The sequence below is a fragment of the Xenopus tropicalis genome, chromosome 2, assembly GCF_000004195.4.
Source record: "Xenopus tropicalis strain Nigerian chromosome 2, UCB_Xtro_10.0, whole genome shotgun sequence".
In the NCBI taxonomy this organism is placed as follows: domain Eukaryota; kingdom Metazoa; phylum Chordata; class Amphibia; order Anura; family Pipidae; genus Xenopus; species Xenopus tropicalis.
In genome coordinates, this window is record NC_030678.2 from 137,805,917 (window position 1) to 137,822,602 (window position 16,686).

The 16,686-nt window shown below is 43.8% G+C and overlaps 1 protein-coding gene across 1 annotated transcript; it reads right to left on the reverse strand.

Annotated features, from left to right (window-relative positions):
- Nucleotides 1-1,021: 1,021 nt before the first annotated feature.
- On the reverse strand, nucleotides 1,022-14,330 carry suox (sulfite oxidase). The gene is given in 4 exon segments (NM_001127099.1): nucleotides 1,022-2,741; nucleotides 3,962-4,151; nucleotides 7,213-7,279; nucleotides 14,307-14,330. Coding segments are annotated over 3 exon segments (1,707 nt in total). The 5' UTR covers nucleotides 7,269-7,279; nucleotides 14,307-14,330; the 3' UTR covers nucleotides 1,022-1,280.
- Nucleotides 14,331-16,686: the final 2,356 nt, after the last annotated feature.

Consider the following 16,686-nt stretch of genomic DNA (forward strand, 5'->3'; position numbering starts at 1 on the left):
ATCAGAGTGGGGGAGGTGGCACATCATTAGTGCAAAGCTCTTTGCACTAGAAGTAGGGATGCACCGAACCTACTTTTTTGGGTTCGGCCGAACCTCCGAACCCACCTAGCAGGATTCGGCCGAATTAGCACATGCTGATTAGAATTGTAAGGGGGTTAAAAATCAACATGCAGCGAAAAAAACATTTTCACTGCCTATTTTATGCTACATTATGATTTGGTTCGGCAGTGACAGCTGATCCGTCTGAAACCGAATCCTTAAAAACAAAACGCTGGGATCCCGATCCGAATCCGGGATTCGGTACATCCCTAACTAGAAGAGACTAATTTTCATTGTGAAAAAAAAAAGTGGTTCTTAAAGGAACAGTAACACTAAAAAATAAAAATGTTTTAAAATAATTAAAATATAATGTACTGTTGCCCTGCACTGGTAAAAGTTGTGTGTTTGCTTCAGAAAGACTACTGTAGTTAATAGAAATAGCTGCTTTGTAGCCACGGGGGCAGCCATTTAAATTGAAAAAAGGAGAAAAGGCACAGGTTACATAAGAAGATAACAGATAACAGTGAAGAATACAATGGGAATCTATGCTACTTATCTGTTATCTGCTTAGTAACCTGTGCCTTTTCTCCTTTTTTCAATTTAAATGGCTGCCCCCATGGCAACACAGCAGGGTATTTATATAAACTGCAGTAGTGTTTATGAAGCAAACACACAACTTTTACCAGTGCAGGGCAATAGTACATAATATATTAATTATTTTTATACACTTTCATTTTTTGGTGTTACTGTTCCTTTAAACTTAACATAGACAGCTTTTCACTGTCCCAGTAATGTGCAACACTGCCGTCTGAAGAGACAGGAGTAACCCTGCACATAAACACTGTACTGTTTGTGTCCATGCGAAAAGACTATGAAAGAAAAAGCTATGGCTTATTTGAAAAAAAAATTATAATAAATACACTGAAGATGATCCATTCTCCTAAAATTCAAATCCAGTTATTTTTACTCACAGCAGACAAAGCTGTGAGTGGGACACAGACTCCATAGATTTGCCCAATACTGTACATTCCCCATTAGCAACATGTCTCTGCTGCTCTAGAATGAATATTTCAGTATCCAATAAAAGCAGCTAAAAATGCGTTGCTAAGCAAATTCAGCTTGCCCTTGAAATGATTCCAGACACCACACCTCAGGGATGGGAATTTATAACCCAAAGAGCTTCAGAAGGTGGCCATGCATAAATGCAGCCCACACCAATGAAAAGGTCCATTCTGCCATGGCTACTCTGTGTCCACTGTAACATGGACTCTGTGCCACGCATTGTTCAGTACACCACGCAAGTTCCAGATAGGGGCCACAGTGTCCGGCTGTACATTATAACTGCTGTCCACAGCCTTGCAAATAATCGTGAAATCACTGATGTTGGAAGGAAATGGGACATTTAGCTGCCATAGTTTCCATGCCCAGGCCTGCCCAGTCTTTTGTTTCTCTCCAGTTAATTCTGCTACTTTCCATGTCTTTCCTCCATCCACAGACACATCCACCCGCACTATTTCCCTCCCTCCTCCACTCCATGCATACCCTTTTACTGTCAATTCTCCTTCAAAATTAGGAGTGACCTTCTGTCCTGGATGTGGCTCTGTAATGGCAGACTGCACTGGTAAATCTTGTATGGATGGAGAAGATGCAAAGTCCACATTGTCCCAATCGACACATGGGTTGAAACCCTTGTAATCATTCTGTTGCCAGTGACTCCCACTCTCTTCTTTGCTTACTATGATTTTACCCAACCACTTCACATTCCGGGCACCAACCACGCCTGGCACAATTACTCGCAAGGGAAAACCATGGTCTTGAGGTAGTTCCTGCCCATTCATCTCATAGGCTAAAATAACTTCATTCTCTCTGGCCATTGCTTGCTGAAATGAGATAGAGGCACCATAGTTTGTTCCAGTCATATCCCGATCCAATCCTTCAAAATGTACATGCTGAGCCTGGGAACAGTCCTCAGTGTACCCTGCTTCCAGCAGTACATCCCTTAGGCGAGCTCCTGCCCAGTGCGCTGTACTGATTGCTCCACTGTTCCAGTCTAGCCCTTTTACTGGCTTCACTGCACTCATTTCGGAACGCCTGTTTCCAGCACATTGCAATGTGACTGTAATCTCATGTTTAGGAAATTTTGTTTTCAGATCAGACAAAGTCAAATTAAGTGGTTTGTCTTGCGTTTTGCCATTTGGTCTTTCAATTTCAAGTTTGTAGTCATTAGGGTTGATCCGTGGCACAGGCAAGTGGTTCCTTTTGAAAAACAGATCAGTTGGAGTGATGAAATTCTCTGTCAGCATATAGGGTGGAGGCTCTGCATTAAAAGGCTTCATGCTGTTCACCTTAAGAACAGGGTGCCTACTGGGCTCTTGGGAATAAGGATCGGATTCATCCACTGGCTCATCTTTCTCAGCAGAATTAAGTTCTCCTACTTTGTATTCCTTCAGAATCTCTAACACATGCTCATTCTTGTGCACTCCATAGAGAGCCCAGAAAGGCTCCAGAGCACCTCCTGCAGCTAGCATGATTCGGCTGCCACCAGGGTGCAATTCAATAAATTCTGTGATGTCAAAGACCTCTCCTTCATAGGTCACCCAGACTCTGCTCTCCATTGAGGCATGTTTGCTTACATCTTTCTTACTGTATAGAGGAAAGGTTGACGTAGCAACAGTATGTGTTGTAAGCTCTGCTTGCGCCACCTATAAGAAAAATATATATATATATATTATCAGACCCAGTGGTGAATGTATTCAGGACCACCATCGGTGGGTACAGGGGGTACTACAGTCAAAGGCTCCAAGGCAGAGGGGCCCCTTTAAGAGACATAAAACCATGATTTCTGGGTTGGGGAGGGGGCACAGACCCCATTCTACTTGTTGATGAGTACAGTGATTTTGTGGGGTCTTCCCTCCCTGTCCTCTTCATTGCCAGTTTGAACAGTATACTCGCCAAACAAGCAGATCTTAGGTTGTATCCACCTTAAGGCTTAAATAATAATATTTCTGCATTTTGGTCACTTTCTATCCAGGGATGGTCCAACTGGAGACTGTGGCCTTGGACTTGCCTAGGTAAGTCATTTTTATGGTCTACTTTATTTCTAAATTACACTGTTTACAAATAGTTCACTCTACTCTACTCTATTTTTTTTTCTTAGTTGTAATAATGGTGTGTAGGCAGCCTAGTCTGAGCTTTCATAAGGAGCCAGAGTTACACCTTAGAACTGCTTTCAGGTAACCTATTATTTCTCCTACTCCCATGTAACTGGAGGAGTTGGATTCCTTACTATTGAGTGCTATTCTGAAATCTACTGGGAGCTGCTATCTTGCTACCTTCCCATTGTTCTGCTGATCGGCTGCTGGGGGGAGGTGATATCACTCCCAGTTACAGCTCAGCAGTAAAGTGTGAAGTTTATCTGAGCACAGGTCACATGGATGTAGCACCCTGGGAAATTAAGAATATGGCTAGCCCCATTTGAAACTTCAAAATTGAATATAAAAAATATGTTTGTGTTTTTTGAAAAACAGATTTTAATGCAGTATTCCGCTGGAGAAGCTCTATTAATTAATGGGTTTTAAAAAACATGGTTTTCCCATCACAGTATTCCTTTAAGGCCAATGACTTAAGGGCAGTGGCACACATTGCATATTCTACACTGGCGGTTTGCAGTAGCGACCTGTCATTGAGCAAAGACAACTATCTGCCACTGGCAAAGATCTGCTCACTTAGTGACCTTGCCAAGCAAACAAATTATTCTGTATGTTAAGTATGTATAGCTTTAGTTTTCACTATGTTCTCCACTTTGTGCCAGGATTTAGACTCTAGAAGCCAAACCCTGCCGAAAAAGCTAAATCCTGGCCGAATACCGAACGGAATCCTGGATTCGGTGCATCCCTAATTGTTATACATTGCAGCTACTCACCCTTTTCTTTGGCACTCCATAAATCAAGACTGTTCCAATGCCCAGTAAGGCCCCGGTTAAGGCAATGCCCCATTTTGTGGTTTCCTTTCCATTGCCTGCTTTCAGTCTGGCCTCTGTGCTGTGCTTCCTGTCAAATACGGATTCCACTGTGCAGCTTCGCAAATATAAGTTTAACATGTGCCTCTGTAACCTGCCAATCAGAAGCAAGGAGTCATTACACCTGAAGAGATCACTGTGTGACTGGACAAACATTTACTTGAACGGGGGATCTTAGGCCCCAAACTTCATTTGCTTAATTCAGATATTTATTAAACATGTTATCAGTAAACCAATGGAATATAAACAAACATTCAGGCTGGGCTGTGCCTTGGATTCTGTCTGCTCGCATTTTCTCCACAGGTGGAGCAAAGCCAAGGCATTCCCATCCTCACTTCTGTGTCTCTGTACTGATAAGCATGGTGCCAGCCTCTGTACAGACACATTGGGCCCATATTGCTGTGCAAATGCAAATTTGTGTACCTTTATGTGCTCTATTGGAGTAAGAGTGGTGGTAAAACTGGTGTAAAACACTCTCATATTTACAGAAATTCCCCTAAATTCCGACTGAACCGCCACTTTAATTTTTGGTCAGAGAAAGACACTTGTGACTACAGATAAGGATGTAGTGTAGTGGCAGAATAGTGTAGGGGATGTGCCCATGATTCACTCCTTTCCATGAGCCCCTAAATACACATTAGTTTGACATTTCTAGTTGAAATCCATGTTGGCATTTCGAGACCTCAAATGAAGGAAAGCTTTGTAGTTTGCTAGTTTGGAATAGAAAGCCATATTTACCCATTCTGGATTCCTCATATGTACTTTCCAAAAATATATGCCCATGAAGTGAAAAAACCAGCAAATAAAATGCAAATCCCTGCTGGCAAAATCATTATTGCAAGGCTCAGGTAGATGTAGGACTGGGTTTGATGGCACTGACAGATTTACTAAGAGCTAAATACGAATTCATAATAATAAAAAAAAAAAAGCAAAATAACATCTAGAAGACAAAACTTAAAAACTGTCTTAAACTGTTTAAAAGACAAATTCACCAAAGTAGAGATAGTGGCTTTTGAATAAGGTGGAAAAGCTGACAAATCTATCTCCACTATCTATCTATCCCCTACTATGTGTCTACACACAGGCCGATGCTGTGCCAAGAAGCATTAGGTGGGTGAGAGCAAATTGGGTTCGTTCCACTTGGAGTGAAAACAAAGGTGGAGAGAAGCTGAGGTAATGGCCAGTGTGCCATTAGAATTATAGTCAATGCAGAGGGCCCCAGCTTAGGTCAATTTCCATCATAGCTGCATAGAACACCTAGAATTCTTTAAACACTTATTATCTTTAATCAGTCCAAATCCGTTTGCAGTTCTCTTCAGCTGCATTTATTTATTGTGGTGTCCAGTTTATAATAGCTTTGAAGCAGCCTATTACCCGTTTACTGCCCAAAATATGATTTTTTATTGTATGTTGCAGAACTACAACTCCCCAGCACCCCCTATGTTCCTGTTGGGTTCACCTTGCCTTAATGTTATGGTATTGCTAGACACCATGGGGCAGATTTATTAAAATCTGAGATTAGAGCTCACCACAGAAAAATTCATCCACTTTTTATTAATTCCTATGGAATTTTTAGAATTGTATTATCATATTAACGCTTTCACTCATTGATAAATATACTTCCATGTGTCCCACAGTCCCTTCCCAAATTTGCTATGTCTGCTAAAGTTCCTTCTCAATTACACCATGACCCCAACTGCTACAGCCAAAAGATGAATTTGTAGATCTGGCACTCCTCCCTTCGCCTGCCCCTCTAGGAGTACAACACTGCCAGCTTATATCAGTGCTCTACATTCCCACAATGGAGTCACTTGTACCAATTTTCCTTTCTTGCATTCTTTGGTTCTGGCATTTTTAATGAAAATTGCTGTATAAAATTTAAGTGAATGGGTTTAGCCCTGACCAAAGGCAATACAGCTAGTGGACAGAATTAAATCTGTCCTGAGGGCCAACTCCAACTCTCACCGACTGCCCACTGTTCATTTGTCAGGTTTCCCTGTCTTCCACTCATTGGCTCCTTAGTTGATTGATTCAATATTAGATCTTTAACTCATGCTTTTCCTCCTGCTTCCCTGCCCTCAGTTTACTAACCTTCAGTTCATTAACCCCAGCCCTATCTTCCTGTTCTCAGTTAATTGATCCCAGTTCTATCTACCTGCCCTCAGTTCATTAACCCACCAAATACCCTGGCAGCCCTTAGTTCATTTTTCCACCCTTCCTTTCCTGCACTTTGTTCATTAACCCCAGCTTTTCTTCCCTGACTTAAGTTCATAAAGAGAAGGTCTCCTTCCCTGCCTTCATTGCACACTGCCCAGCTCTTCCTTAGGAAAAACCCAAGGCACTGAATTACATAGTGGGTAGCTTGAAATATTATTTTTTGTTTTAAATGATCAGATCATACTCTATCAGTGTGGTCCTTGCCTGAGAGGAAATTCAAACCTCCCCAACAGATATCTGCCTGACTTTCAGCCAGATATGAGTTAGACAGGCAGTCACGGATGTTTTGACTCCAAAAGGTCTGAAAACCTATGCACTATGTCCAGTTTATTAACCCCCAGCAACCACTTGTAGTTTCCTGGCCCCACTACCCTGCGTCACTGTATTCGAGCGTGGGTGTGGGGAGGGGGGCGAGCTGGCTGGACATGTTGCCTAAAGTGCACGGCCAGCTTGGCCTGGCACAGCTTATAATCAGTCCTTAGGGTGTCTGGAAGCTGTACAGAAGTAAAGATACTAAGCTTTGTATAAACAAACCCCTTTGTTGCTACTGTTTTGGTTACAGTCCATTATGCAGGGGGCTAATTTTGCACTAGTAATTGTATTAACTACCTTTAAATATCCAATAGGTTAGAAATAGGAGTAGTTTAATTTGTTTTTTTCCCTGTAAAGCTCAAGAAATAGCAAATATAATTTAGTTGATTTGTTTTAATTAAAACAATAACCCTCATGTTAAACAAGGGGATATATTGTCCCTTTAAGAGACTTTTTAAATTGTGATTTGTTAAAACAACTAATGTATATCTTCTATATCTAGTAGAATTAACTCTAAAAAGATTTATTTTTTCATAGATATATCTTCTATAAAAATTAATATTTTATGTTTAATCACCCTGTAAGGCATGAATCACAAAGCTATACATAACACTTGTTACACTTACCTGTGAGATCTGGCCAGGCTGCGCAGGGTCATGGAGAAATGTCCATGGGTCAGCATGTTGTTTTATTCTAAAATTAAGGAATAAGAAGTAGAATTAGTGGAATACAGATTATATATGACAAATATCTAGTAACGCAAGTGAAGGTACAGATATTACTTTTGAAACGAACATATAACACATAAAATCTATCTATATAGCATTAGAAATGGCTACTTCTGACATCCCAGAAGATATAGGTAATTTAAAGCACACTGATGCATGTTTTCTTGATCTACACAGTGGCACAGGCAGATCATTAAATAGATGAGAAATGCTGTGCCACGGTGTGAAATACCAACAAAAAAAAGTGTCACAAGGAAGCCATGAACACTAGTCATTGTGCAGGTTTGTATACAATTATATAGGTTTAGGGCTTAATTATTTATGTATATTATTCTTTAGTTTCTTCTTTATGCTACTCTGCAATTACAAAAACAGCAGCAATTTTTTCCCATCCATGAAAATGCAGTTCTTTCCGATAAAAAGCAGGTATCAATGATGCTCTGATGGTTCCAGATAATGAAGTTCAACAGAGTGCAGAGCAATTAAGAATTCCGAAGACGGAATATATTGTTTTATTGCATGTAGCAACACTTCGCGAAGAATTATAGTGATTATGATGTCAAAGGTCCAACAGAAGAACCAAATGTGCCAGCTACAAGCAAAACAGAGTACAGCACAAGTTGCTGGAAATTAGCATTAGTCACTCCCTGGAAAAGTAGAGATGCAACTAAAGTGACTTCCAGTTTGTTGTTCTGTAGCTGAAGCAGGTTTTCACTTTCCATGCTGGGAGTTTGAGATAAACAGGAGGAGAAGACACAGACATGGCTAGCCTGTGATACAGAAGCAACAGGTTGTACCCTGTCAAGCCATTACTGTTTAGGATATTTTTTTAGCTAAGAAAGTCTTAATAGAACCCTCTACAGTACCAAATTTGCAACTAAAGTGTCTCTGGGCCAAATATTCCATATGTGCATGGACAGGCAGAGGCCACCCCTATCACCATCTACACACAGGGATAGCTAGCAGGCAATATTAATGTTTTCTTATGTTAGGCTAATTCCACACAGGGCTGATTCTTGGCCTGCAGAAACACACAGGATGATAATGAGGCTTTACCCTGGCATCAGCCTTCTTCCTTGCCAGCACGGCATGGGTCAGGTGCAGGTATATGCAAAGGATTTGGGCAAGCAAACACATTAGTATGCTTTTCCATGCCAAAATCCACTGCATTTGTCTGCACTTGACAACGAAAAAGCCTGATGCCATAGTGGGGGCTGATTCTCAGTCTGCCCTTTTCCACAGACCAAGAATCAGCCCTGTGTGGCATTAGAGAAGTAATAGAAAACTGCCTGGATTGAGATCTCTAAAACTGAAAGACAACACAAAGGCACATTGTTCGACCAGGACAAAGAACAGGACAGAGCCAGCAGCACTTCTAAAGAACTGTGAGCAGAAACACAGAAGCTTTTGTTACATAGCTATAATGCACATGCCAGAGTACAGAACATTACTACCTGAATATGGGGAAGCCACACTTGCATGCACAGGAGGTAGGACACAACTGTGACTCTTGCCTGCTTAGATAATTGCTGCAGGAATAAGAGCATAAGGATGCACAACTTTATGCCTAGGTCTCCCTTAAGGGCTCTGGTACACGGGGAGATTAGTCGCCCGCGGCAAAACTCCCTGCTCGCGGGTGACTAATCTCCCCGAGTTGCCTTCCCCCTGCCATCCCACCGGCGAACATGTAAGTCGCCGGCGGGATGGCAGACGTGGCGGCGCGATTTCGCGCAAATCGCCGAAAAAGACTCGCGAGGCTTTTTCGGCGATTTCCCGAAATCGCCCCGCCGCTGGTGGGATGGCAGGGGGAAGGCAACTCGGGGAGATTAGTCGCCCGCGAGCAGGGAGTTTTGCCGCGGGCGACTAATCTCCCCGTGTACCAGAGCCCTAAAGGAGAAGGAAAGGTAAAAACTAAGTAAGCTTAATCAGAAAGGTCTCTGTAAATACAGCCATAAGCACTCACAGAGCCCTCTATCAAATGAAACACAGGATGTTTTGTCGCTTTTTTATGAACTTGTTGTTTGGTATCAGACTTCCTCTCTTTTAGGACTCTGTCAGGTTTGGGGCACAAGTCTGCTCAGTTTTCTCCTCTCTCCCTTGTCCTTCTCCCCCCTCCCATAAGAATGCATAAGATCTCACTCCCCTCACCCTTAGGAATGTGTGATCTGAGCTTCCAACAGCTATAACTGCAGCAGGAAACTACAAAGACCAAGCCAAAATGACAGCTGCTATTGGAGGGAGCTTCTAGGGCTCTTTACTCAGGTATAGTAATGCTTTCTGCAGAATAAATATAGCGTTCTAGGTGGCACTATTGTGGAGGATCTGTTGGCAGTAAAATGCCAAAATGACTTTCCTTCTCCTTTAAGGTTACTATGGCAAAAATGTACCACAAAAATGGGTCATCCTGGGTCATCCTTTGCTCTACAGTGAGTTTGGACTGGAAAAAGACAGCAATCATGTTTAAACCCTCCCAGTGTGTGTGTGTATATACTGATTCTGAACTTTCAGAAAGAGCCAGTACATCACAATGGAACTGCTTTCAAACAAGCTACTGTTTATCCTACTCAATGTAACTGGAGGGGTCATGGCCAGGCTTGGATTTTTACAATTAAGTGCTATCTAATATGTACCACTAGATGGGGCATGGGATTTTTAGCAATGCGGTGTTAGGGAGCTGGTATCTTCCATTGTTCTGCTGATCAGTTGCTGGGTGAAAAAGGAAGGGGCAGGGACGGAACTAGGGGTAGGCAGAAGAGGCAATCCCTCTCTGGGAAGTGGGGGGGGGGGGGGGGTGGTTTATAGAATTCCAACTTGCAGTGCAGCAGTAAAGAGAGACTGAAGTTGATCAGAGCACAAATCACATGGCTGAGGGTAATTGGGAAAAAGAATATATCTAGCCCCACATTAAATCTCAAAATTAAATGTGAAAAAACGGTTTGGGCTTTTTTGAAAAATTATTTCAATGCAGGATTCTGTTGGAGAAGTGCTCAACTGATGCATTTTGTAAAAAACATGTTTTCTGTGACAAAATCCCTTTAGCAAACAAATGTAAAAGCAAAGGGCCAGGGACACTATTCTTTGTATCTATCCTTTGTAATCTATCCTTTAGACCAGTGCTGTCCAACTGGCGGGCCCGCGGGCCTCTGTGTGGCCCCCCACCTGTCTGGCTGCTTTGATGGCTTTAAATGGTATCAGTACTGAGATTAACTGGCCCCCTGCATGGTTCTCACCTCAGATTCAGGCTGTAATCCCCTGTATTGTTTAAAAATGTAATCCCCTGTGTTTTTCACACCTTTTAATTCCTGCATTGTTCACCCCCTGCAGTGTTCACACCTCAGGCTCAGACTGTAATCACCCGCATTGTTCACTTCTTCACACCTCAGACTGCACTGCAGGCAGAGTATGGCACATACAGCCAACATAGGTCAGGGAGGGTATGGCACACGCAGGCAGGGCAGGGCAGGCAGAGTATGGCACACGCAGGCAGGGTAGGGCAGGCAGAGTATGGCACACGCAGGCAGGGTAGGGCAGGCAGAGTATGGCACACGCAGTCAGGGTAGGGCAGGCAGAGTATGGCACACGCAGGAAGGGTAGGGCAGGCAGCGTATGGCACACACAGTCAGGGTAGGGCAGGCAGAGTATGGCACACACAAGCAGCATAGGGAAGGCAGAGTATGGCACACACAGACAGCATAGGACAGGCAGAGTATGGCACACACACAGTCAGGGTAGGGCAGGCAGAGTATGGCACACACACAGTCAGGGTAGGGCAGGCAGAGTATGGCACACACACAGTCAGGGTAGGGCAGGCAGAGTATGGCACACACAGACAGCATAGGACAGGCAGAGTGCTGCCTGTGTGTGCCATACTCTGCTTGCCCTATGCTGCTTGTGGGAGGTGAACCTGTCAGGGGTTTGTTGTGGGAGTTTGTTAGCAGTTGGAAATAGCCATTAAATGGTCCCTAAGGTGTGTAATTATGTACTGGGGGTTGCTCTGCTATCCAAAGGGGAGGAGGAGGCATATGGAATTTAAGGGTATATCTTAATATGACATAATTCTTTCACATATGAATGATGGTTGTTATCCCCACAGTAAGGATCAAGCATTTGGGATTTTGCTGTGCTACCACCATTGTGATAAAATAGGTGTGGTTTCAAAAAGGGGAGTGGTCAAAACTGGCTTCCATTAGCGGCCCTCCACCATGTATGCTAGAGAAATTCCGGCCATCGGCACCATAGAAGTTGGACAGCACTGCTTTAGACAGTTCTCTATCCAAGACAAATATTATGTTCCAGGCCAATATTTTTTTTTCTGTGGTACTGAATCAAATGATTTAAAAACATAGTTCCTGCTCACCTCCTCACAGAAGGCAATTACATATATCTATCAAGATCTACTGTGTGTAAAACCATGCTGGCACACATTTATTGCCCCTATTATGGTCAATCATGCAGCAATCTACTGCCTTTCATTCTGCCTTCATTATCTGGAAACATGGCATGGAAATTCATACTTTAGTGTTTCTGCACCAAAATCCACAGTGTTTGCCAACAGGCAGATCCTGCACCCGCTTGGGCACACAAATAAAGGTGACAGAGGAGAAAACGATCCATGTCCCATTAGCCTTACTAATATTGCTTTCTAGTGTATTTCTACCAGTTTATTTTCTGGAATGCAGGTATATATATATATATATGCACACAGAGCCGCTTATCTTACAGGTCATTAAACTTGCAATACTTAGTCTGATAAGCCTACACACGGGGAGTTATAAAAGCAAAAAGCAAGCAAGTAAAAGTATCTTTCGTATAAACAGACAGAAGCACGTACTGATAAGCACACAGGGAGTCTGAGAGGCACTTATCAGCCAGTACACCTGCAGTCACTCAGAGTTTTCTCAGAAAATATAGAAATACAGAAAGTTATTTTGGTAAATGAAGACTCTTACACGTGGGCTTTTTGTCTGTGTGCCTTTGGGGTACATTTGGGACACAGGTCTTAGCACACCTAAACAGGAACCATTTTATTCTGCTTTATTGTACTGTATCATATTGTCATTTTTAAACACAACAAGCTGCATTTTTAAGGTGCAAATGAAGACAGATGCATTTTGATGTCCCAAAAAATGCATTTAGTTCTGGTTGGGCTATGGCCACATGGGGCTGAGTAAGCCCCTACACTCACACTTACGAACAGCTTTTTCCATGTGTCTGCATCCAGAGCCAATGCACTGGTTCAGGCGTAAGCACAAGGAGATGATTATGAAATGCATATTCTTATTTTTTGCGTTTATCTGCAGGCTGAGAATCAGCACCAAGTAGCACAATCTGAGTGCATTTCTAGATGCACAAGACAGGAAACCTAAGCCAACTTTAGGGATGGGCTGTATAACTTGCTAATTGGTGGGGGCTGCAGCCTCCCAGTACCAGTCAGAGAGGCAGGGTTTGTTGCAGAGTGCCAGCTGGAAGTGACGGTTACAGCATACATTCCAAAAATGTATGGGCTTGTTACACAGTACTACAGTGCCAATCTGAGATAGAGGATAAGTTCTGAGTGCCAGCTGGAGGGAGCAGGTTACAGTTGAAACTGCCATGTTATGAGTTTGTTGCACTTCTTTAAAGTAGGATGAAGGCAAGTGTTAGAGTGCCAATCACAGGATGCTAAACAGTGCCACCTGAAGTGTACAGATACAAAGTTTCAGTGCAAATGAATTGCTTAAACCAGTGGTTCTCAACTCTCCTTATGCCGTAACCCTTTAATACAGTTCCTTATGTTGTGGTGACCCCCAACCATAAAATTATTCCTATGACCATAGGATATATGTGTTTTCTGATGGTCTTAGGCGACCCCCGTGAAAGGGTCAACCCACAGGTTAAGAACCGCTGGCTTAATTAAACTGTACAAGAGGTATCTGGTTAATCATGATTATTTTGAATACTGCAGTGCCAGCTTACTGAGAAACTAGCAATAACAAGTCTCTAGGGACAGAATTCTGGGTTGATGGAACAGTACTAGGGGGTGGCAGGTGGAGGGAAAGCACGTTGCCTTTGAGGTGAAGGCAGATGAAATACCGGCCACAGTACTAACAGAATGGGGGAGAGTTACAGAACCAGATGGTAAGGAGTAGCACAATGGCAGTTGTTGGAGTTGTTGTAGAGAGATAAGGGCATATGCTGTTCCCACAGTACTAAAGGGATGAGGAGGGCAGCACTGACTGATGTGCAGAACACATTGCAGTTAGGGGATCTGGGCATATGGCAGATACACAGTACTTGGGTGTCAGGGAATGCTGGGGGCAGGTGAGGAATGGAAACAGCAACACTGAGTGTCAGGGCAGGGAAAGCTGTACTGTTCAAAGTGGCAGAACTTAGCCCTTTGTCTCCTACAGCCTGCCTCCTCTCACCCACCTCAACACCCACCCACCTCCCGCCTGTGTGCTGCCCCTTCACCCTGTGTGGGCATGGGGGCTGAAGCAGGAGGCTCACACTGAGTCACGTAGTGCTGGAGGGCAGGGGAGGCGGGGAGGCTGGAGGGCAGGGGAGGCTGGAGGGCAGGGGAGGCGGGGAGGCTGGAGGGCAGGGGAGGCTGGAGGGAAGGGGAGGCTGGAGGGCAGGGGAGGCTGGAGGGAAGAGGAAAGTTCCGTGCCAGCTGCAGACACAGGCTTAAGCGAGAGGAGAAAGGCTGGAGACTTGCAGGGCACGACGGGTAGGAGACATTGCATTTTGCCAATTGGCGGATTAGGTAGCTATTAAATGGGACAAACCATGGGGTATGGGGGGTAACATGAAGTTGTACAGGGAGGGGGAAGGTAGTTGGGGGCTTAATACCAATCAGAGGGCAGGGGATATTATACAGTGTATACGTCACTCTACCTAACGCGTGTCCCATTCGAAGTGCAAGCTCCTTATTGGCCAGTGTGAGGGAGTGTGGCCGGGCTGCCTGCCTACAGCTATAGCGCTCTGACCTGCCGATGAGGAGATGATGAACTTACCCTGTGCTTCTGCTCTTTCAGGAGATGCTGCCAAATCAGCTACTTACTTTGCTGGAATCCAGCTCCTTATACTATTCCGAGCTGTGATGTAACAGGCTGGTGACGTCAGGAGCACGCCCACCTGAAACAGTGAGCGTTAACCCTATGCGCTCCGCTAGGACCCGGCACAGACGGAGCCGTGAAGCTGATAGAGAGCCGGGCGCTGTGACTGTGAGGGCGGAGGGATTCTGTTCTTGCTGCTCATGTACAAGTTTAGGGCAGGGCCCACTCTCCCTCACATGATTTAGGCGGCTATAGTTTATGAAGTTGCATTAGAAGCAGTGCAATCAATAAAAATCGCACGGCAAAGCGCTTTCCTTCCAAAGTCGGCATGTTGCTACTGGATATAAAGAGAAGCAGCTTCTTTGCCGGGAGTATAACAAATTGTCGTGTATCGAGTTTTACACCCCAGACCTCGACGTTTCAGGCTGCGAGTTTCTTAAAACAAATGATGTGTTAATATTTGTTTGTCTCCATAGTTATGTACAAAACTGCTTGTGAGTCTTGTGCAGCCATGCAGCCCGTCCTTCCCCTCGGAGAAAACACGCAGAACGTACAGTGCGCAGGCGCGGTGCCAAGTACCAGCCAGTGCTGCTTCCATTGGCCTTAGAATACCCCAAATGTATTGTACTGACATGACTTTCTATAGAGAAAGCAGGGGGCAGACCCAAACGGTAGCTGTGTTATGTAACTCACTGCACAGAATGGCTAGTAGCATAGATATAATGGCTACAAACATAACTGCAGCCCTTGCTGACAGTGAGACGGCCTGGAAGCACCAACTTCTGTGATTGTCCTTTAATTCTTTCCTTGCATTCCTCTGGGCCCAGTTACATTACCCAGTTGCGCTGGTGTGCGATAGTGTTCTCTTTGCTTGTATAATCCTTCTGCCAACCTTGCAGCACTGACACTCACAGAATGCTGGGCTACCACAGTGCAATGAGGGGAGGTAGGGTGTATTAAAGAGCAATTGTAAGAAGCATCATTACCCAACTCAAACTTGCTTTAAGATATGGTAAAGCCAGAATTATATAGGTACCTGTAGATGAAGGTAGAATTAGATTTCCCTGAGCAGTAGTTTAGGTAAATCATATGGCAGCCACAGCCCAAGTGTCAGAGTGGAACCCCAGGGGCCCACCAGTAAACCTTATACTATGGGCCCTCTCTCCAAAATATTTTTCCTCCTTTTCTTAGTTACATGCTAGCAACTAGCCTTCCATCTATTTTCCCTCTTTGTTCCCATTCAGAAATAGGGAATGACTATGAAGTAGGCCAAATGGTCAGAAGCTGGAGGGCCCACTGACACCGGGCCCACTGAGAGTTTATACAGTATACACACATCCCATTTGGAAGACATGAACATGTAAAGCCTGGAGAGTATATAAGGATGGGGAATTTTTTTAGATCCTTGATTGCAATCCCACTCATGTCTAAGGGCAGAAGGGAGCTCCAGGGCTGGGCTGGAAGGCTCAAACAACAGGCTAAGTTGGAATGGGACATAATTATGAAGATATTGGCATAGAGAATAAGGTCTCAATGGGAGAGTCACCACTTTGGATATGATATGTTAAAGCTGGGGTCTTTGATAGGAGTAAATAGGAGTAATGGTACTGCTGCAATTCTCAAATTCCATTTAGTGTACCTGCGCCCAGGCCAAATCAATTGCTCCAGGTACAGACACAACAGATCAGAAGTGTAGGGGTGGATTCCTGGCTTGCACTTATCCACAGGCCCAGAATCCACTCTGTGTGGCATTTGCCTGAGGCTCACAGTGTAATGCCAAAATGTATCATTGGAAAAAAAAAAACAAACTCCAAAAATGGAAAATAGGGGAGGGGAGAATAAATACACACACCCTTGTGTTATAAGTTTCCCAAGAACATTATTCCAATAACCCAAACCTTACAAAAACAAATGATGAGGATTTAAAATGTTTCTGCAGATACATTTATTGCCCACTGGAAATTATAAGGGCAATCCCATATATATAGCTGTGAGTATAATCAACTATTATAGTTGATGAAAAGAACAGCATCAATATCCAGTACAATTTAGCCTTCTCTCTAATACATTACAACATCACTGTTTTTTTTTTATAAGGTTTGGATTCTTGGAATAATGTTCTTGGGAAATTTAACCACCAGAGACCAGTTTACAATTAAGAATTTTTCAACGGATAAGTGGGGGTGCATTTCAAATACCGGGGGGGGGGGTAGTAATTAGCAGACCATGCAGACGATCACTGTTCGACATGTATGACGCACTGCTGTGGAGTTATGCGCAATATACGCGCCCGTGTGCCGCTGTGTAAGGAGTGCCGGGTGGCCCATCACTGGACCGC